Source organism: Thermobia domestica, chromosome 11 (assembly GCF_964235325.1).
Source record: "Thermobia domestica chromosome 11, izTheDome1.hap1.1, whole genome shotgun sequence".
Taxonomy (NCBI): Eukaryota; Metazoa; Arthropoda; class Insecta; order Zygentoma; family Lepismatidae; genus Thermobia; species Thermobia domestica.
Window position 1 is genome coordinate 145,431,575 of NC_137464.1, and position 23,588 is coordinate 145,455,162.

Below are 23,588 nucleotides of genomic sequence, written 5' to 3' on the forward strand. Positions count from 1 at the left end.
AACAGGAGGGCCCGAGCGATAGCGAGAGAGTACGTTGGTAGAGAGCATACGCGTTAACCGTGGTGAGTATACGCATAAATGAGGTTAAAGGCAAAACACTATATGTCATAAAATGAATGGTTTATGTGTTGCACAACTTTGGGCATCTAAGTCCCATCCAAAAAAAAAGTACCAAAATGCACTAAATTAAGTTAGATTCGATTAGGTTTGGTTAGATGTTTCTCTTCTTTTCTGTAGTTTCAATTCGTTTCCACACTTACGATAAACTGTTCGCCTGTTTAGTACACAACATCTTTCACAGAAGTTAAACAACTGACACTCTTTATCTTTGTATAACTCGATAAAAGTTAAACACGATATGACACAATCTTGTCAGTTAAGCACCATTTCCACACAGCCTTTCCCATAAATCGTAACAAGTGTACCTCTCCGCGAAACAGTTTCTTCCGACTTCCTATATATAGTTCCGCTTACATCAAAAACAACGGGTTTACTGACGCAGGTGGCGGCTCCGAAATACAAAATTTACGGATAAATTAACAGAATCAGAACAAATCCGATAATGAGAGTAACAAATGTTAGAAAGGTCATCAATGCAGAGTAATTAATAAGGGGAAAAACTAAGTTAAGTTGTGGACTGTATGTGTTCGTGGTCTGATACGATTTGAGGTGAGGTGGCAGTAGAGTAGGGTGTCCAGACGTACTGATTTTCGCAGTACAGTACTGTTTTTTAAAGAGCCGTCCTGCGTGTTGCGAAGACGCCTAGAAAATTGAGAAATGTCCTCCTTTTTAAAATGTCCTGAGTTACAGTAACTTATTTGCAATATTTTAATGTTTCATTCTTTGTTCAAAACATCTTGAACCACAGCCACTCTTCTCCTGAATGATGAACCGCTGTGTTTCATAACACTCCTCAAAAGAGACAAGGGGAACAATCATCAATAAACCATAGTTTTGCAATACATAATTTATACTGAGAAGGAAGTCACGACAGTGATGTTAGCAAAATAAGTATAAGTTCTCTCGCGCCGGTCTAAATTTTCCCTTATTCCTTTTTTCCCGGTGTTCCAATATTGGAACAATTTTAAGGATAACGCAGATACCGGCTGAGCTGGCTACATTGTATCGCGATTAGTTGAGAACACTCCAATTGCATTCACAAGGGATGGGATGAAGAGGTGATGTAGTTTTTTCCTGCTCTATTAGCTTTTTAACCTCGCGGTGGTGACGTCATTGTTAAAGAAGTTTTTATATGCGCCATGGAGGAAAGAAAGAAGTAAAATATTTATTATTTTTATAATTTTGTCTTTTTATTGCCTCATTGCCTCAGATATCTTGATTAACAGTTGTTTCAAGTCATATTGAACAATCTAAAGTACAACGTTATAATAATGGAACACCCAGGAACGAATGGGTCCATTATTTTCAATACTGTAAAATTTAATTTCTCTCACAACTTGGAATGTATAATACTTTTTATTCATATCTATATCTATCTATCTATCTATCTATCTATCTATATATATATATATATATATATATATTGCTTTAGTTACAAATTCTCTGTTTATATTTACTTTGTTTCTAATGTACGGCGACGTAAACGCTAATATCATTCTAAAAGTACCATATTAATATTTGGTTATAATTCCCCCTATTTGCACTATATCACAGCCCTCTATATATGTACCATGGACGCGAAGTAGGAGAATTGGCAACGCAGCAGGTAGCCTTGATTCTTCCCATGATTCTGCATTTAAAGCGAAAGTTGTCTGTGGCGTGTGGTAGTTATGAAGTTTATTTGTGAAGAAGGAAAATATTGATAAATATATGGTAAGTAGATTCTTCAAATATTTACTTTATAGGGTATATTTTTATTTTCTAGAAATTTCCAGTTAAATTTCATTATTCAGGATGCCAACTGCAAAACATATTACCAACAGCACGACAACTTAAATCGTCATACTAATAATCGTGAGTACAGGAGACAAAATGCGGGTTTCTGTTCAGGTCTTCTACTAAACTTCACCCTAATAATTTTACCGCACCATTATTTTACGTTGCTGATTAGTTAATTGCGAGGGGAAAGTGTTATATTTGTTTCAAATAAAATTCCCCGTGTACTCTAGGTTGGTAGGGTTTACGGAACTGCCTCTAATGTTTTGCTTTCTCGAACATAACCAAAACAAACCATAACTAGCCATACTATCTCTCGTTCAGCATTAACGTACATGTACAGGTTTGAACAAATGTGGGCAATCTTTACTTTGGATCGCACATGTAAGATCTCTGATGGAAGAGTTGTTTCGTTGGTGCGATATCTATTGTAATAGTTCACAAAACATAGCTGAGCCAGCGACAGCTTGTGAAGGAGTTTAAAGCTCCGCAGGGTTTGCTATTTTCTACTTTTATCACAAGGCTGAAGTCCCTGTGCGACCAAAGTAAATTTTTGTCCAAATATGTACCCTGTTGGCATTGTGAGATAAAGAAATATTTATAAAATTCCGTATCAGGGAGCCAATACAGGTCTATAATATTTAAGAACTGTTTCCATTAGTTTCTTACTTAAGTTATTTTAGTTCGTGCAGGTTTACTTTTGGCGTACCACTCGAAATAATTGTTAAAAAATAGAATTAGTTCACTAATTTCGTTCTTATTGTTTCCTAAATGATTTGCCCTGGGCGGTAATAGTTCACAAAACATAGCTGCGCCAGCGACAGCTTGTGAAGGAGTTTAAAGCTCCGCAGGGTTTGCTATTTTCTACTTTTATCACAAGGCTGAAGTCCCTGTGCGACCAAAGTAAATTTTTGTCCAAATATGTACCCTGTTGGCACTGTGAGATAAAGAAATATTTATAAAATTCCGTATCAGGGAGCCAATACAGGTCTATAATATTTAAGAACTGTTTCCATTAGTTTCTTACTTAAGTTATTTTAGTTCGTGCAGGTTTACTTTTGGCGCACCACTCGAAATAATTGTTCAAAAATTAGAATTAGTTCACTAATTTCGTTCTTATTGTTTCCTAAATGATTTGCCCTGGGCGATATGAAAGTATCTCATATGGCATAGTTAGAATTCAAAGGGGCCATCATAAGTAATTGTTGAAAAGATACAATTCTTGGCTGATATTTAATATCTCCCCCAATCTAAGTAGTAGGAGTAGCCGTATGGTAGTAGTAATAGTACTGGGAACGGGTTAGAAGCGCAGCAGGGTTTGGTTGGGTTCTGTTCTAGACATATAAAAGACAAATTAAAGAGTTGGGAGTGATACTAAATGGCATCCCAACTCTTTTAGGATTTACGTATATATACGAAGTCTGGCTGTATGGATAAAAACTAGTCAAAAATCGCAAAAGAACTTGTGCTAGGTGGCCGATAAATAACGCGATTGCTATGTTACCGAGTCAGACAAAAAATAGACAAATTAAAGAGTTGCGAGAGATACTAAATGTCATCCCAATTCTTTTAGGATTTACGTATATATACGAAGTCCGGATGTATGGATAAAAACTAGTCAAAAACGCAAAACAACTTGTGCCAGGTGGTGGCCGCTAAATAATGCGAATGCTATGTTACCGAGTCAAAGCAGGGCGAAACTGGAGTGCCCGGCCGCCAGCAAGGTGTGCGTCCGAAGGAAGCAGGTGAGTCAGCGAAGGTGGGTATACGCATGAGCGAGGGTAGTGAAAACGAGTGAGTTTTGGCAATTATACGAGTCTTAATAGCGCTTATCATATGAACATAACCTAAAACTTCTGTATATTGTGGAGAAATACAGCGCAGGTGGAGAATAATTTTAATACAGTTGTCTTCCATATGCACTCACTTATTTTATCCGTAGTAAAGCACATATAAGGATCTTACACTAGTATCCCTACACTTGTAAACATAAAATACAGGTATATTACTTCATATTTAATTCTATCGTTTGTAAAAATTTGCTCTTCATAAACATGTCTTTTCATGAAAGTATTGAATTTTACCTGTAAATATTGCAAACTGTGGTGCGCCAAAAGTAAACCAGCGCCTTTAGGTACGTTAGGTTAGGCTGGCCTCCCTGATATGTAATAGAAACCAGAAATATTAACATCATTTCGCCAAAACTCCGATTTGGTGGTTAAAACTTTGCAAAAAGATAAAGGAAATGTGCAGCTAGCTATAGACAAAAGTAAAAAAATGAATGTTATCTGGTGTACTTAATATTTTCTCATTTCTCTGGAAGTTCGGATTGGGATAGACTTTGTGCAACTAGTACACGCACTTTACTGAGTGTTTTAAGGATACTACAGTCATACTTGTTTTCGAGGGAACTGTAAACTTAACCATGAAAATTATATGGGGCACAGAATCGTAAACCCTTTTGCTGTAAAAGACTGTCCGTTTATCTGAATATCTCTCCACTATATATTGCATTAGCCTAAGTGTGTGTAAGTAGCGCGATGATACGAATCAAGTGGAAGTAAATCTGATTAAAATCCTTCTAGAACTGGAGTGCGTAATCTTACCTTACCTAACCAGTTCGCTTCGCTCACTCCTTCCCCTGTGCTTATAGGATAGTAAGCATTTTGTATTTTAAACAACTATTGTCTGAGTAGTGCGTTTTTACAAAAGTATCTTTTTCTTTTCAGATTTTGTGACTGAAAATTTGTGAATAAAAAGATTTTGTGAATAAAAATTGGTGACCATAGAAATTAGCGGAGACTTAAGAAACGGTAATTATTTTACATTTAGATATGATTTCTTAAAATACAAAGTTTGGCATCAGTAAATTAAAAAAAGCATACGAAATTCTCTCAACTTTGGCGGGATTCGAACCGTGGATCTAATGATAACATGTAATCAGAGATTCCATGGCTATAACCCCTGCCAAGGCTGTGAGGATTTTTTATGCATTTCTCATATTTTAGTAATTAGCTATAATATTTATTTTGTGGCGTGTAATTTCTGTATTGAACTGAAAAGTAATGAATACTCTATTTCATTTAACCTGATAGGCGGTCAAGACAGACCATTCTTCTACCACTTTTGGCTGTCTGAAGAGTGGAAGTAGAGGTTGATTATTTCAGGGAAAAATTGATTGAAGGTTCATTAGGTAAAAAATTGGCATTTTCATTATGTACTCTTGGTGTCACTTAGCTTCCGTTGGTTCGCTACTTGGAGCAGGTGGGGCAGAGTTATGAGGGACATAAGCGTGAATACTGATAAGGAATGCAAAACTGAAATCACTTTATTGACAACTGCGCGATTAACTTTTTTTTCTATTGCTCTGTATGAGAACATAGGCTGCAATCATGAGGCAATACGGCAACTATTGTACGATTTCCAAACCTTGAGAGAAGCAGCCATTCTGACTGTATTCATAACACCTAATATCAACGTCAAAAAGCAATCTTTTGATGCACTTATGTACAACCATCGGACAGTTCTAAACTTGGTATTGACATGGGAAAACAAAAGTTATGCATAGTCTTTCCAACTTTCCAACTTAGCCTTTTTTTTTTTTTTTTTTTTTTTTTTAAATGCAGTACTGTCCCGGTTATCCGACCTGGTTGGCAGTAGGAAGAAGTCCATAAAATACGTCAAACAGCTGGCGAACAAAAGACAATTACCACCTTTTTTCATCAGGGTTGATTGTTCTTTGTAGTACATGCAGTATAAATTTGAAGTTCATTTGACTGTAAGTTTTGGAGTAATGAATGTATTTTGTCAGTATTAAATGTATTTTTGTTTCTCTCTGCGTCGTCCGACCAGGCCACACCCCGTTTAGATCGGATAATCGGCACTCTATTGCAAATACTGTTTGATTTGCTACATGGAGTAGCCCACATACTAGTGATTTGTGGTTTAGCATATATCTATTACCTATCAGGTTAGATGGAATAGAGTGATATCGCATCGGTGAAGAAATGCATTTGCAGCTGAATGAAGGTGTTGATTTGATTTACCCTGAATCATTATTTCTCAGCACGTGTGTAGTTGCAGGACGAGACTTAATTATATGAAAGCTTTAGCAAAATTTATGAGGAAAATATTTTATATTATGCCTTTGTTTTACATTAGGTATTCCTAATATTATTTTTAATACACAGACAAATATCTCGAGGAAGAGAGAAATAATGAAAATCTCTTTCTGCAGGTTGATAGCTATTAGCCGGGCTAATATTATGAACTATGTAACAGTGTCATTGGTGTAAAAGTGTTGTCAACCCTAAGATATACTTTTTTTTTTTCGAATGGCACTATGGCAGCTTATTATGAAATCTACATACAAAGACTTGCACGAAGCGTTGCAAAGTAACGGCACAATATCATTACAAAAAATTATTTTGTTTTTTTTTAGATCAATAATAATTGCAGTGGGTTATCTTCAGATGCAATAGAACAATGTCAGAAAATAAACAGTGTGTCCAACTTAACATAAGGATTCGGCTTTTTTTTTTTCAACACTCTTTCGTGGCATTGCTCATACTGGCTATTGGCAATATTTTCAAAATTTGTTTCAAATATTTAAGGGGTGGGCAATACTAAAAATATAATTTTTGTAACAATGTAATGTCGTCAGTTTGCAACACTGCGTAAAAGGTGATACATCTTTGAATTTGGATTTTTATATAAATTTCATACTTGTAATAAATTGCCGTAGTGCAATTCGAAGAAGAATATTTTTAGAACTGGCAATACTGTTTCACCAGTGATATTGTTATACAGTTCATAGTTTTAGCCATTTCAATGGCTATCATCCTGCAGAAAGAGATTTTCATAGCTTTATCTGTTTTTGGAAATATTTGCCCTGTATTGTTGAACCGGTGAGAATGACAGTGGTGTGAACCACTTTTGAGATACTGGAATATTTTATTAAACAGCTATTCGATGCGTGAGAACCAGGGAAAAACGTAACTTCAAAAATTCGCTCATCGTTTGTTTAAATGTACACAATTTTGAATGCCCTACTTGGTATCAAAGCGACGTAACTCCATCACGTCTCCTTGGCGGTAAGAGATGGAGTTAGGACGATTTGACATCAAGTGGAGCTTTGAAAATTAGGTACATACATCTTACGAAGCGATGATAGAATTTTTAGAGTTTCATTTGTCTGGTTGTCATACATCGTATTATAAAATTGTCTATAGGGACATATGTTTGCTGCTTCTAGCTTTAGTGTGTTTAATTTGCTAGATAAAGTTCGGCTATTTTGCTTTAGAAATAGTAAATTAAACATAGTAACACTTTGACCTCGTTCTTAAAAAAATACTAAAACCTTAGTGTTACTCATATTGTGGGCAAGGTATCTATTCCCTTGTCCTGGACGAACATCAAAATTTGAGCCACCGCCGGGTATTGACTCCGAGACCCCTCGCACTGAAACTGCTAGGCGTAATCATTCGGCTAGGGAGGGGCTCTGATTAAATCTATGATGTATATGAATTGTTGATAAGTTTATCTTGACAACTAATGCATAAGAAGGAGCACTGCAGAAACCAATACCTTGCTACGAGATGCCACTAGATGTGTTCGGCATTCGGTTTTGTCATTACAACTCTTCTAGCATTCTTTAAAGAATTCGGTCAGTTTTATTAGACCTTGTTTATGGATATTTAATTACAAAGTCATGATTCGAGTTTTAGAAAATGTTAATCTAGATTTTTTTAAAAAGCTTCTAAACCTGTGACGCGATTTAACGTCAATATTAAAACTCGCTTCGCTATTTGGAGTCTCCTCCCCCTGATCCTGCCTTGTTCCAACATCTGGTCTATGCTTTTGAGGCGATTTACGAAATTCAGTCGTTTATATTGAATTAAAGATGGAGACTTTTTGCACTTTTCGATACATGGTAACCTACTCTTGATGATAAATCTCATGGCAAGTTTCGTTTCCCTAGGTCCAGAAGTTCAAACTAGGCATACCTTACATAAATACGTTGGTCTGAAAAGGGCAACATTTCCCCCTCCCTTTTTTTCCTGTGCTATTTTACTGCTTCTTAAAAGACAGTGTATGTCGTTTGTTTGTATGTCGTTGTTGGACGCTAGTAACAAGGGCGTTAATAACAAACTCAGTATCTTATTTATGTATGTGTAAATGATAATTTGTTTTGCTGTGTAATCTATTATACTTCTCTTTTTTCAGATGCCACGACGGTGTTGCAAATCTAACTGACAGTACTCTTAAAACTGAAGGTACAAAGTCAACATTCTCAGTCCCCAAATTCGAACAACTTTTCAAGAAATGGTTAAGCGCAATACTAAGAAGTAACTGGAATCCAACGAAATATTCAGCGGTGTGTTCAGACCACTTTGACTTCTGAAATAATCACAACTGAGGAGTATACAGATCCTGTAGGAAACAAACATACGACTGATCTGACTTACACGAAGCTGGTGGATGGAGCCGTACCTCATATATTCAAAAATCTTCCTTCGTATTTGTCCAGTCAAAGAAACGTTAGGAAGGATCCAGAAGAAAGACGGAGGACAATAATACAAAGACATGAGGAAGAAGTTAACCAGTTTTTGTCTTCAGATGTTATTGAAAATTTCAGTGATTTTGTAAATGATTTATCAACAAAACTAAATCTTCGTGAATGGAACGTGAAAATTGTTACTTCAAATGTGTATTTTTACAGATTGTGATGTCAACCAAGAGTTTGAGAAAGTAATTGTAATAAACAGCATAATTGTTAAGAATGACATGAGTGTTCGTGTGTTGATTTGCAATTATGAGTTGTCAGCAAGGAATCTTAATTGGATTTTACCTAGTAACTTGAAACTCAGTTTTTGGTCTCAGACTGAAAACCTATTGTCTAGGTATGCAAATGTGACTCAGGTTACTCGTGATTCCAATTATTATATAAGTAAAGGTTGTGACAGTATAGAAACTGCAATCAAATATATAGATAAGGATAATTTTAATGTACATTTAATTCTAGATCAGCTTATGCTTTTAAATACCCCACTAAGAAGGTATTCCAAACACACTTTAGTGTTTACTTTTCATGTGTACAGTCATTCTGTAAAAGTATATGAAATTTTGAGAAACTTCTCAATTTTGCCAAGTGTCCGGCGTTTGCAAGCATTGTTTTCCCCACTAAACATTTCACCTGAAATTGAGAAAAGGAATGAAGTGTATTTTTAAAAATCTCAGTAGCCTTGAAAGAATCGTAGCATTATTAATAGATGAAATTCATATTAAAAGTTGTTTGACTTACAAAGCTCAAAAAATGACAGGTTATGCTGAAAACAGTCCAACTGAACAAGCCACCAAGGTTTAGACTTTCATGTTAAGTTCGTGTTTTAGAAGGTTTCGTGAGGTTGTCCAATTGGTTCCAGCAAATGCAATGTCAGGGAAACAACTGTTTGAAATTGTTCAAAACGTAGTCAGCTATATTCAGACTGTAGACTTCAAGGTATTGTGTATAATTACAGACAATAATAGAATTAATCAGAGTCTATTTAAATTTCTTACTAGTGGATCTTGTTGAGTTGATTTTAGTTTAGCGTCCCTTTCAGCAGCGAGGCTATATGAGACGTGGACCTACTGATTAACGTGGAATCCGAACCACATGAGCTCCCGCCGGGAATCGAACCCGGGTCTCCCACGCCAAAGGCGCGTACGCTAACCGCTTAGCCACGGAGGAGCTCTTGCTAGTGGATCTTATAGCTTCACTAATCCGCGGTATCCTGGAAAGAATTTTTTTTTCTTATGTGATATATGAATAGTGTATGATAGTGTACATATATTTAATAATATACGTAACTGTTGGTTAAATTTGAAAGACAGTGAAAAAACATTTGTGTATCCATACGAGGGCGAGCTGCAAAAAGCTTGTTTCAGTCATTTGCGGAAATTTCATAAAGGCGAGGAGGAAAACATTTTGCGGAAGGCGTGTAAGTTGAACAATAAGTCTTTGTACCCTAACAATTTGGAACAACAAAACGTAAAGTTTGTGTGCAATATTTTTCATGATACCACTATTGCAACCCTTAAGAACAACAGTGAATATGGAACAATGAAATCCCTTGGAAATAATAAACAAATGGCGAAAGGTAATGAACGTCAAAAATGTGTTAAAAGGAAAAGTTAAAAGGGACGAATATCCAATGCCTATTACTAGTGACAATGATTCCAGAATTTAGTTTTACAGCAATTTGTGGACTGGTTAAAATCATGGTACGAAGATCCTAGTACAGTATCACTCACCAAGGACACTTACAGTGCACTCATGCAGACAACAACGGTAATGATCCAATTAACAACCTATTGTTTTTCTAATTTTTCAGTTGAGTATGTGTTTACTGGCAAATTTCTGAATGATAATTTAGAAAAACGATTCAGTTGTTATAGGTCCATGTCAGGATGTAACTACAATGTTTCGTATACACAGATAGTAGAATCCGAGTCTAAAATTAGGTTACAGCATGTATTAAGGCTACCCAGTACTGAAGATTTACAGGATTACACTTCTGATAATTAGTCTTGAGACACCAGTGATCTAGAATGCATATTGAAATCATGCTATTTGGAATCTTGTGACGACATAGACGAGGATTCGAGGATCTATGTGGCTGTTATGCAGCTCATTGTATTAGAAAAAAGTTACATGTGAGGAATGTGTAAGTTTAGTGGTGGCTGGTAAGGGAATTAATATAGACAATCCTTATTTTGATTACCTTCAAAGGGAAGGACTTTGCATAGCAACAGATCGAATAAAATTTATTTTGTTTCACATGTATAACATTTTGCACTATATTGCTAATAGTGAAGAATTACTAACAACGTTTCTCCGACAAACTTCCCAAACGTGTGTTCTACAAGCATTGACTCTAAAATCACTCTCTTCAGACAATACATTTTATATTGATCTAAATTATAGTTGTAAAAGTTGTGGAGCCAATTCTCGGTCTATTTTTAATATGGTATGTGGTATTCTGAGCAATGTATTTCTAAACAATTACAGAAAACTAAAAAAATAGAAAGTCAACATCTTATAAGAAAAGGAAACTTCTTGTTCTTTCTTCATAATTAGTAAAACTTAATTTAGTCATGATACACTATTAACACGACAGAACTGGCGCCTGTTTTCAAAGACCCATGTGTTTAATTTTAAATCTTTATCTAACAATTTTAGTTTAAATTTTTCTGTTGATAATTTTATTTTGTATTACGCATATTAAACACGTATATTGCAAATTTCAATACAAATGTTACATTTTAGTGTATCTTTGGAAAAGTTGAAAAGTGATGAAAAATGTGGTAGAACTAGTATTATTATCTAGTAAAAACTTCAAAAGTTTCAACATGTTATCACAAGGTAATAACTCATGTTCAGAAGTGTCCATTGGAAAATAAAATTTTCAATTTGAACCCCAATCAGAACCAACGGCCAGCTACTAGTAGCAGGAAAAAAACAAGCACGAGTCTTTGAGACTTGGTGCCAGTGCCGCCGGTTAAATAATAAGCATTTCGCCTAGTGGTGTACATTATACTACTACATTTTTATTTTCTGTGTAAACGTTGTGGGAGCGTTTCCTTGATATTAATGTTTTGTGTTACTTTTAATTAAAATATATGATCAAAATGTATTACATTTTTAATTTTCCCCGTTACAAAATTTATTTCAAGTTGCATGATACTATTAAGTAGTTTATTTCTAGCGTTTTGATGTATTGATGTGTAAAAGTTCGACTTATATTTTGTACAGGGATTTCTATATGTGTGTGAATTAAGGAATATCAGTGGAAAATATGTCAGACCTTTACACATCAGTAAGTTCAGGATATAATAAAATAATAGCTGAACAAAGCAAATGCGCTTTATTTAAAAACCAAAAGCGTGTAACGTTTCGCCAACTACAACTTGGCTTCATCGGACACACTAATGCTATTTACAAACATATGAGACACGGGACTCTTAGTGGAACGTAGGGAAATGAAAGTGTTGGGACAGAAAGATGGAAGGACTGTCAAAAAATGAAAGAAACAATATTTATAGAAGTGGAAGTTCAAAACGCAATGAACTGGAACTCGGAAATTAAAATTGATGAACTATTGATTTTACTTGTGTCTTATACATACTACAGTGTTTGCATTTATCTTTCTAGTATTTCCGAATATAAAATGGCTGCTGCGTGCTGAAAAAAAAAAAAAAAAAAAAAAACAATCGTCTAGATACAACGTCGATTATTGTAGTGATCATGCATCGATTATTATGCTATTTCTGGACAGAAGGTGCTATAATTAGTTTTATCTTCAACAATTTTGTGCACCAATATGAAAATCAAATAGCAAACTTAACAATTGCTTAGCAAATTCTAGACGTAGCCTAATGATTCTCCTTGACTGTGGTTAAACACCTTATACGCTGTGTCTATCAATTAATATAATGAAGTATATATATCAGCCCTACAAATTAAAAAAGGGGTTGGGGGTAATAAAAATTCAGAATTCGGAGTCTAAGCTTCTCTGTACCTATTCCGCAAACCTGAGCGGTTTTTTTTTTTTTTTTAATTCAATTATATTTGGGGAGGAGACGACACATTGAAAACCTTTTTCCACAAAGTAGATTTCTTATTCGAAGTAAAAATTATTCTTTAGTAAAAATTATTCTCCAATTGCATACTTACATACCTATCCCAGTTTTCATGAAAACCAAGATAGTTATGATGGCTGTTCAACTGGAAGTCAAACTACGGATATTACGAATGACAGTTGGAATAAACTGACTTTTTTTTTTTTTTTTTTTTTTTTATGCTGCCTTTGAGAAGGATGTTAAATGTTCACCATATATACTTCAGATTAAGTAAAGTTAATTTCTTCGGGAACAGCAAATTTAAGACAGTCGCTGCAGTGGTCTGAACACTGTTCTTCGGTGCGCGTGATTGCGGGTTCAAATCCGCTGAGGATGCAATTGAATGCAGTGAATCGGAGTCTACCAAAAATTGTAGGTCCCGTCTGTAGAATCTCTTCAGCATAGGAAACATGAAATAATTGGTTTTCTGTATCTTGTGGTAGCGAGAAAACTTTGGATTAAGTTCTTTATGTAATTTGTGTTTTGGAAAGTCACAAGGATGTGCAAAAGTGTGGGTATTATCGCTTTCAAGTGATAAAGGAAGACATATTTATGCAATTCACATGAGAAATATCGGAATTCGAGTGTAAAAATGTACGACACACTTTCGGAAGTAATGCCCACAATTTAAATTCTGTAACAAAATCAACTTAGTGACGATGTGGTCTGGTTTAATTGATCTTCATCAAAGAAAGTAAAATGTACAGGGGACTAAAATAGTGTTAGGAAAGTTTGTGGTAATGCTAAAACGCAAAATAAAATGTTTTCCAGTCAAAACATTGGAATAAGAAAAAAATGGACTATATGGGTTTCCGCCGTGGGGAGGATTGGCAGTAGCTGATTGTCAACTATGAAAATGATATATAAAAAATAACTGAACCTAACCCACTGTAGCTTAATTTATAAACTGTGAAAGAAAACAAAAGCTATAAACTACCATTTCGGTGTGACGCGACTGTTATTAATCTGCTTGCCATTATGTCCGGTTTGTGGTGGACGAACATCGTGTGTGTGGGTTTCCTCGGGTTTCTCCCGCTTTTTTCATTCCACCATTTCATTCATTTCTCATCATCGTCTCCTTTAGCCTAGCCGGCATAACTGTGGGATGTAAAACTCAAATATTTAATTTCATTTTTCCATTATGTCCGTCTCTGAATTAACTTGAGTGCGTATTTTACGAATTATTATGGCGTGCTTACGTAACATGTTTCCTCGCTACATGCTTGCACTTATGGAAGTGCCAAGGATAATTATTTTTTAGAAACTAGTTCTATGGAGCGTATAATACTGTTCAGTAACTGGCTCAAGATTGTGGAGTAGATAAAGTAAACATCTGAGGAATGCAATTTTGTAACACACCGACTTTTGTACTTTAGAATTCTTAATATTACGCATATGGTGAACCAGTTATCTATATGCTTGCTAAATACTGATATATATATATTCTCAAACTCGTAACCAGCCCAAAAGTGTAGGTAGGAAAAAAAATGAAATTTTTGAGTTTTACGTCCCACGGTTATGCCGGTTAGGCTAAAGGAGACAGTGATGATGAGTAATGAATGAAATGGTGGAATGAAGAAAGTGGGAGGAAACGGGAGAACCCCGAGAAAACAAACGCATACGGTGTTTGTCCGCCACAAAGTTCACTTGGCGGGAGCAGGGTTTGAACCCGAGACCCCTAGTACAAGAGGTGAACGCTCTACCACTGAGCCACCGCGGCCCCAAGTGTAGGTAGGACCCGGTAGAAGTTAGGGAGGACCGTGAAAATTTTAGGTAGGCCCGGCCCCCGTAGATACGAGCCTTTATATCCTGTTTCTGCATTATGACAGAATGTTAATGAGAAAAAAACAAATAGAATGAGCGTTTCTTTGTGATCTTAAAAATCATTCAATAAGAGCCTTGCGTGCAGTTTTACTATATGGATCCATAATATAAGTAGTAGAAAGCGTTGCAAATTGTCTTCAACATTGGGGGGGAGGGGGGGGGGCAAAAAATCTAAAAACACTTCATACAGGACACGTAAATTTGGTCCTCCACTGTACAACACGTGTTGCGGTCGCCGATCGTTTTTTATTTTCAATGTGTCATGTGGACCTTCCTCTTCCGTCAGCAGTTATCAGTTCACCTGTGAGTGTCGTGGTGTGAAAGTGGTGCGGTAAAATGGGCGACCTGACAGACTTCCAAAGAGGCATAATCGTTAGTACCCGTCTGGTTGAACGTCAGTGGCAACAGTGGCGAACGCTGTGGAGGTATCGAAAGGCAATGTGTCTAATGTCACGAAGGCATCCACAAACGACGTCTGCAAAGCACAACAGTGGTCGAAATACAATCCTGTCAGAGAGGGACCGGAGGGCATTTAAACGGATTGTGGCAGCTAAAAATAAGACCACTGCAATGAAAATTACATCTGAACTCATTTCCGGCCTACAGAACCCGGTTTCATTGAACACAGTGCGACGGGAACTTTATAAAATGAAAATTCGTAGCAGGGCCGCTATCGCCAAACCCCTGGTCACAGCAGTAAATGCGAAGAGGCGTATCCAGTGGTGCAAGGACCACAAGGCGTGCACTAATGAACAGCAGAAACACGTAATGAGGTAAGATGAATCGACCTTCACCTTGTTTCCAACAACCGGTCGTATTTACGTAAGGAGTACACTGTCGCAGGCCTATGATAGAGACTGTCTGCTTCCAACTGTAAAGCATGGGTGGTTCTGTTACAGTATGGGCAGTGATATCATGGTTTTCTGGAAGTCCCATGATAGCCCTGAATGGAATGATGAATGCTAAGGCGTATGGGGCCATTTCGGGGGACCAGGTTCTACCCATGGCCTAAATATTGTTCCCTGGTGGTGATGGCACCTACCAAGATGATTTGGCACCCTGTCTCTCTGCAAAAACGGTGAAATCATGGTTTGAGGAGCATGACCAAAAGCTATCACACATCCCCTGGGTCCCACAATCGCCAGATCTAAACATCATTGAGCCATTGTGGTCTGAGTTAGAAAGGTGTGTTCGGTCTCATTACCCTCCACCAGCATCCCTTAAGGAACTGGGGCATGTTTTGGAGGAACAATGGTACAAAATTCCACACACCACGATTCAGGAGCTGTATACATCCATTCCACGTCGGACTCTAGCTGTTTTGGACACAAAAGAAGACCCCACACCATAGTAGGTATGATTTTCACATTTTTCCAAACGTTTTAGATTTTTTTGTCCCACCCCTACATATATATATATATATATATATATATATATATATATATATATATATATATATATATATATATATATAGAGAGAGAGAGAGAGAGAGAGAGAGAGAGAGAGAGAGAGAGATAGGCGCGGATCCAGAGGAAGGCTATAGCTCCCCCTTGACGCTCAGGTATACACTGGATAAAATTGGCTTCAGTCCTGCTTTACACTTGATAAAGCGGCAAACTATGGTTTAGCCCCTCCCTTGATCGTATCCTGGATCCGCCACTGTATATATATATTGCGATGTCGAAAATATTTATGAAGTTGAAAACAATGTTGTGGAGGATCAGAATTGTCTTCAACGTTGGGAGGCGGGCAGATTTGATGCATATTCTGGGGGAGTCAATTTCATCTCACGTTCCTTTGTGGCAATCGTACAACAATCATCAAATTTCTCCCCAGAAACACATTTCAAATCGGATTATTGAGGGAGACAGTCTCCCTCAGTTCCAAGATTGGAAGGATCATGTCTCCTCATTCCCCTGGGATTTGCGCCAGTGATAGAAGGAACGGCTTAGAAGCCCCACAGGAGTTGGGTGGGTTATGTTATCGACATCAAATGGGCAAATTAAAGACTTGCCCAAATTTTTCTGTACATTTTACAATCTATGGATCCGTATAGTAAAACTGCACTTAGCATTCTAAATATTCGTATGAAACACGTACGTATTGTCCAGAATTAACTGTAATTTTCATACAGCTCATGGACCTTTTGTTTTGCAAAATATACGCTTTAAACTATAATAAGCGTTGGATACGCACATCATCACGTATGGTGTAATAAGTATTGTCGTATTGCTGCTTTTTCGTGTTTTCTGCATTCCCCTATAACCACTAGGCAGGTCCATCGGACTACCTGTAAGAGATAATGCGGCGTTGCCATTTTCACTTCGTGGCTAGGAACATAGCCACGCTAGGCTAGGCTGTGACTATATACATATTAGAAATTATTTTGTGAAATGATACGGAGCACTGATGTATGTTGTATGTATCATTCTTCACGTAACTAGTTACTATCAAGCATGTATTTGGTGCACTGAGTCCGGGGTTCAATTACCTTTGAAATATGATTGTACATTCTACAGAGGTACCCGATGGTTTTATGAATCTTTTTTCTTTAAATTTAACAAAAAGCACGTCCCTTCAACAGTAAACTTATATGAGACTGGACCTAGAGCTTAACATGGGATTTGAATCACATGTGCTCTCGCCAGAAATCGAACCGGGGTCCCTTGCACCAAAGGCAAGAACGTTAACCGTCTAGTCATGAGAGAGCTATTATTATTATTTGTGTGACAATTCATTTCTTTTAATTGTAGGTGTTTGACAGCAGAGGAAATACTATCATTATTAGACGAAAACGACGAATTTGCTGGTGCTACAGTGTACCTTACCTCACCTGATGATGGTGCTGATAGCGCATAAGACAGTGCAGATGAAGATGAGGAAGGTACAGTAAATAATCTGTCTGGATGGCAGCTCAGGTCAGAAGCTGAAGTTGTATTTGTTTTCTTTTCAAGCACAAACACGCAAGATAGTGATACTGAAAATCAATTATGTGACCAGCCTTGTTCCTCTAGTGGTAACACACAACAAACTAAAGGAAAAATCTCGAAAGCTATTAGGAAATGGGAGAAGAAAGATATTGATCCTAGCTTTCAAGAGCTTCCCTCGTATTTCATGTGTAGTGAGGATATTCCTACAGATTCTGTTAGATTATTTTGAATTATTTTTGATGAAACTATTTGGAGCTTTCTGAGGGACATGTTTATAATGCATGCTCGGCAGAAAGGATATCATGCATTTCAAGTATCCGTGGACGAAATTAAATATTTTGTTGCTATATTAAAACTATCTGGTTATTTGAAAGCTCCTTGCTGGAGAATGTTGTGGGAAGTGGATAGTGAGACTTACAACCCTAGTGTCTCATCAGCAATGAGAAGGAATATCTTTGAACTAATAAAAATTATTGGTTCATGGGAGGAGTGGATAGGATGGATAAAAACATTGAAAGTTACAGAATTTCAACCAGGTCCCAAAAAATGGGGGTGGCCTGTTTTTGGTTGCATTCTGTATTGATACCTCTTTCCACAATGCTTGGCAACTCTACAACAAAAAGAAACAAACCCATCATTAGATTATCTCGACTTCACAAGAAATATAGTCCAAACATAATAGCAGAAATATAGTTCACCATCTTCAAGCGGAATGGCGAAAACAAGCAAGAAACTTCTGTTACGCATCCCTTGATGTCCAAGACATGACAATTCTGGTGATTAAATAGCTCCGGCTAATAAGCAAGGAAGATGCGCAGTTTGCAAGAACAACACCACGAAATGTTGTGAAACGTGCAAAATGAACTTATGTGATACGTGTTTCAAATCTTACCACCCTCAAATATAATTTCACTTAGATCTATCGGGAAGGAAATCAAATATATTTCCTAAATATCAATCTACAACGATTTTTTATACACTTCAAAGTTTGCAGTATTGTATTGATATTAATATTTTATATACCTCCGTATAAGAACTATAGAATACAAAGTTTAGAATCATTAAAGAATATGTATATTCATATACTGTAGGGAACATTTACATTTTATACTGTTCGTACTCTATTTTATACTATAATATTTGTACGAAATATATTCGCAAAATAAAAATATGAAAATAAATGAAATCTTTAAGTTTAACGTCCCACGCTTATGCCGGTTAGGCTAAAGGAGACGGTGATAATGAGAAATGAGTGAAATGGTGGAATGAAGAAAGTGGGAGGAAACGGGAGAACCCCGAGAAAACCCACGAGCACGGTGTTTGTCCACCACAAAGTCCACACAAAATATGAAAATAATTGGTCGTTATATGATATTTGTTTTTAGCTAATGTAAAGGTATAAAGAAGCGTTCTATTTGTAGAATAAATAACATATATAGCAATCATTAATGTCACGTTTGTTCGTAATGTCAAGAGTTTACGTAAAAATCTTACTGGTACCGTTAGTTTCTGGTGTTCCAATATTGGAACATGGGTATACACACGAATTAATTGAGAAAAGTGGCAGAATTTAATTTTAATCGTACAAATATATGCCTCTCATTCAGAAAAACACAAATTAAAAAAAAAAATCGTCCAAAAACGAGTTAAGATAATCCCACACTCCGAATTTTCTTTTTTAATACATATATATTTAGCCCTGGACGAAGTTTCACTACGTTCATATAATTAAAATACTGTCTGTCATTCATCGAAACAACCGAAGTTGTGTTGAATTCCTTTCATACTTTTGTTCAGTGCTTTTCTTTGTAACGAAAACGAATGATTAACTTAAGGTTAACGTTAAATAAAATAACTACATGCGTACTGCCGACAAATAATATAATATCGTATCTTTTTTTATATTATTATTAATATTATTTTTCAATAAAGTTGTGTGCGCAAATTGGACTAAATACTACATGACACTACGTCACGCCCGAATGGTGCAACTTCAATGTAGATTTAACCTCACCCTTTGGAAAGACATGATATTTAATCGCCCGTTTTGTTTTGGTCATTAATGAGTAGTGTGTTGTTTGCAACACTTAACAGTTCCAAGGTACTAATCTTCGCAGTAATACTATACTGATGTATATGGATGTAGGAAAGAACAAAAGCTGCACGAAAATAATAAATATTTGTGATTAATAGTGAATAGTGAAGGGCTGAAATGAAACAGGGGTAATTGTAGGTAAAGTATATGAAAATCAGAACAGGTAAGTTGTACTACAACATTGAAAACAGATTAATGTGGTTTTTACCCAGGGCTACAATGTGCGGCAGTTTAGCAAAAAAGCAACTACCAACAACAAGTATTTTCTTAACTTCAACTATTCCCATCACCTTACTTTCACTCACTCTTCCTTACAAACCAAAATAAATTATCCAATTAATCTTGTACATTTTCTAAAATTGGTCCGGTGATACAGCAGTTAACACAAAGGCAAGACAAGACATATACAAGTAGTTTAGATACTAAGGAAGGGCAAGCCCCCATCACAGACTAAACAGAATTATTATTATAATAAGTATTTGACTATGTCAAGCAATTTTAAAATAACAATATAACACACCAACGTCACTGAACCACTTGCATAACAATACCCGGCTAGAGTGCAGTTTATGCCAAACAAGTGATTTTGTTACTGAAAGTGGCATTGGAGGAACAGAATCCCAGTCAATGGAACAGGTACAGAATCGGTGTTTTAGCGGTTGGTGGCACTGGTGTTGCCTCCTGTGCTGTAGTTGGTTGTGTTGAAGTCGTAACTCATGTCCGAATGTGTGTGTTGCATTCGTGAGGTGTGATGTTAAGTCAGTTTGGATGTCGAAGTTTTTTAGATTTTTTTTCGCTGAAATATGTTTGTGATAGTGAAGTGAATTCTAATCCTTTCGGTATAGTGTGTGGATTGATTAACATTGAGAAGAATTTTTGTAATTTTTTTTTGTTTGTTTGTTTGTTTGTAATGTTACTAATTATGATTTCATTATCAGCGAATATTCTTGAATTTCCTTGAAACGTAGTAGGCACACTGTTTCGGATTGGTTGTGTTTCTGTAGAGAAGTACGTCTTGAAACAATCGTTAGAAATTCTAGTGACCTTATCGGAGGTCTTGGAATAGCAGTTGAAGTGGACGAGAGTTTGTTCGGTAGACGTAAATTTAATGTGGGTCGAATGCGCCGTAGTCAGAAGTGGATAGTTCGCTGCTGATTGTTCCGGCTGCTGCTCGCTGGGTGGTGAAATGCATCACTTTTCTTTTCGGCATGCTGGGTTGATTTATTTTAACTATGATTAATTAGTGGTGAGTGTTACTTTATTTTTTTACACTATTTTTGGCTTATGTATAGCCCGCTCCCCCCAGTTCTTTGTCACTACTACTACCACTACTACTACTACTATTCCTACTACTGCTACTACTTATATCGAGAACAGAACCCATCCAACCCCTGCGGGGCTTCTAACCCATTCCTACTACTACTACTATTGCTACTAATTACCACCACCACCACCACTACTACTACTATTGCTACTAACTATTACTACTACTACTACTACTTATACTAAAGCTTCCTTACCGCAAGATTTACATCTTAAATCTTTATACCATGCGATTCCGATTCATTATGAACTAGTATGAATCGTTAAAATCACTATGATTCGTTAAAAATCACTGGGGGGAGCGGGCTATACTCAATCCCTATTTTTTCCTTATTACATTACATTTATAGTAGTGGTTTGATTATTTATTGTTGTTTTGGATGTTTTTATGGTACTTGAGCGGAGGTTTGGGGGCGGTAGCCCTCCATTTAGATCTGAAAATTCATAGTCACCGTTTCACCTGAATTGATTTCTCGGAAGATTTCAGCGTCAGTTCTCAATGATATTGCCCTTGTACGTAGTAATTGAAGAGTAAATTCTTGGTGAGTGTGGTAGATCATTTGGTTAGCAATCGTAATCTATTGTCATTGTTATAGTTCTTAGTTTGTTGGTGAAGTTAGATTACGAATGCTTATTAGGTGGTCTGCAAAACTTGTCCAGAATTTACTTTTCGATTGCTTCGATTCAGGGGATTATTTTTGGGAACTGATTACTCTGACTGTTTCGAGGAATCGGTTTCAATGAATGTTCGGCATAAAGTGCACTCTTACCCAATACCCCTCAGAACAGCAACTAGCGAACTAGACAAATATCTCCTATCGAACAGTCTCGTAGGACAAAAAACAGCAATGGGTTGCGAGAAGTAAAAGTTTGTACATAAAATTCACTGGCTTTTTAAAGTTTTTCCAACTTTCCATAACTTCCCTGACTTTCTCAGGACTGGTAACGAGTAAGTCGAATTCCGACTTTTCCACGTATCCTGCCCCTTAAGTCACTCTGCACCACGAATTTAACTCCCTCCCACAAGAAACATATAAGAGTATATTTCCATTAAAGAAATACAATAGGAATTAATGTATGATCTAAACTGGACCTGCACGCACGAAAGTCAATGTCTGAATACTTATCACATACCATGTACCGTATTGAAAGCATCCGTGAGAAAATCTGGGTTTAAGTTTACATACAAGGGACCAAATGTTTTTAGGAAGGTAAATATTAATTGAAAATACCTAACCTAATATTAACAGAAATTAACAAATTTGTAACATTTTTTCGATTCGATGAAAAAAAAAGCTGCCCCCCCTAAACTAACCATTGCCCTCATTGTTTTTGTTACACATTGAATTTCCGAAGTTGAGCTCGTATCATCTGCTTTTAATGTTTTACAAAACCAGTTCCTTTCAAACTTGTGTCAATTGCTACAAATATAAGATCATTACCTACATATTTAGATCACTCAACACATACATACAGATTCTGCCGATACTCAAAATAACATTGTACGATACAGACACAAACATAATAGATAATACCGTCTGCTTCTTCTAATATCTGTAAATTTTCGTCATCTCTCTCTCATTTCTACATATGTTTTGATGCTCCATTCAGATGTCCACTGAGCAAGCCAATTGGAAAAATAGGGATCTATTCATTTAAATATGAACGACCTAATTCAGAGTGTTCTGAGGCATGATTAGTGCCATACTAAAGAGTCCGACTAACATGTTTCCTGCAGTAGTTAGACCTTTAGTAAGATGCTAATTATACGTCAAAACGACTCTACATAAGGTAGGAAATGTCCAGGATGAATCCTGCAACAAAATGAGGCCGCAGTTTTACTATACGGATTCACAGATTGTAAAATGTAGGAAAAATTTGGGAAAGTCTTTAATTTGCCCATTTTATGTCGAGAACAGAACCCAAAAAACCCTTCTAACCCGTTCCTACTACTATTCCTATTCCTATTTCTCCTTATGGATCCGTTTTTTTTTTTTTTTTTTTTTTTTTTAATATGACGCATGTTACACTTACTTGAGGACATTCCTCGGACTTGTAAGTTCATACAAAAGAAATAAATACAATACAATACAATACAATACAGTAAAACTGCACGAAAATGAGAACGAACATTAAAATCAATCGGGACGCAGACAAGGTTGGACGACGACAAGCCTGGACATTTAATTTTGGTCGCTACCGACAAGGTTGGACGACGACAAGCTTGGATACTTCTCAATTTATCCTCTTGCGCCAGACTCGAACGAATTCCTGAGGTGTCCAAGCTTGTCGTGGTCGATCCCGACAAGGGACACATCTAATTTTCGGTCGCTGACGAAAGGTTGGCCAACGACAAGCCTGGACACATTCCTGAGGTGTCCAGGCTTGTTGGGATCGATTTTGGATCGCTGACGACAAGGTTGGCCAACGACAAGCGTGGACACAATCCAATGGGCCGACAAAGCACGTAGCAATAAGTTTGTTTAGCGCTGAAAGAGCAGCATTGCGTGAATTTCCACCAGAAAAGTTTCGTTCCGTTTCCAGGTTCGGGAGATTATAAATACCCCGGAAAGTAGCACCGCAGGCTCCATAAAGTTGCTTTGTTCTTTTTTTACCAAGAATATTTCAATCCAAATATAAATTTTGTGAAAATTAATATACTTGTGCTTGTGTATGAAAAGGCACAAGTTCGCGGGTATTGAGCTATTGGTGTTTTCTTAATATTTGTTAAAAGTAATAACCATATAGAATGCGGTTTGAATACAATTTCAGCATTAAAAATTACTTTCATAAAGTTAAAAAAAAAGGTATACACTTTTTATATACAGGGTTTTTTTTTTATGTACATTTAATTTTA

The 23,588-nt window shown here is 36.5% G+C and overlaps 1 protein-coding gene and 1 long non-coding RNA gene across 12 annotated transcripts in view; one reads left to right on the forward strand and one right to left on the reverse strand.

Moving 5' to 3' along the window:
• The window catches only part of LOC145664473 (testis-expressed protein 2), a 472,752-nt gene extending 450,387 nt beyond the window's left edge, over positions 1–22,365 (reverse strand). For 3 of the 11 annotated variants that reach the window (XM_081731173.1, XM_081731179.1, XM_081731172.1), the window contains exon 1: positions 22,047–22,089. In XM_081731173.1, coding sequence (XP_081587299.1) covers positions 22,047–22,074 — 28 coding nt within the window. In that variant the 5' untranslated portion in view covers positions 22,075–22,089. Of the gene's footprint in view, positions 1–22,046; positions 22,090–22,173 lie in introns of those variants that run through there. The other 8 variants (XM_081731175.1, XM_081731183.1, XM_081731180.1 and 5 more) reach the window with 8 other exon arrangements.
• LOC145664472 (uncharacterized) lies at positions 1,712–8,287 on the forward strand. The gene is made up of 3 exons (XR_014127446.1): positions 1,712–1,833; positions 4,626–4,709; positions 8,122–8,287. It is a non-coding gene; the product is annotated as an uncharacterized LOC145664472 (long non-coding RNA).
• Positions 22,366–23,588: the final 1,223 nt, after the last annotated feature.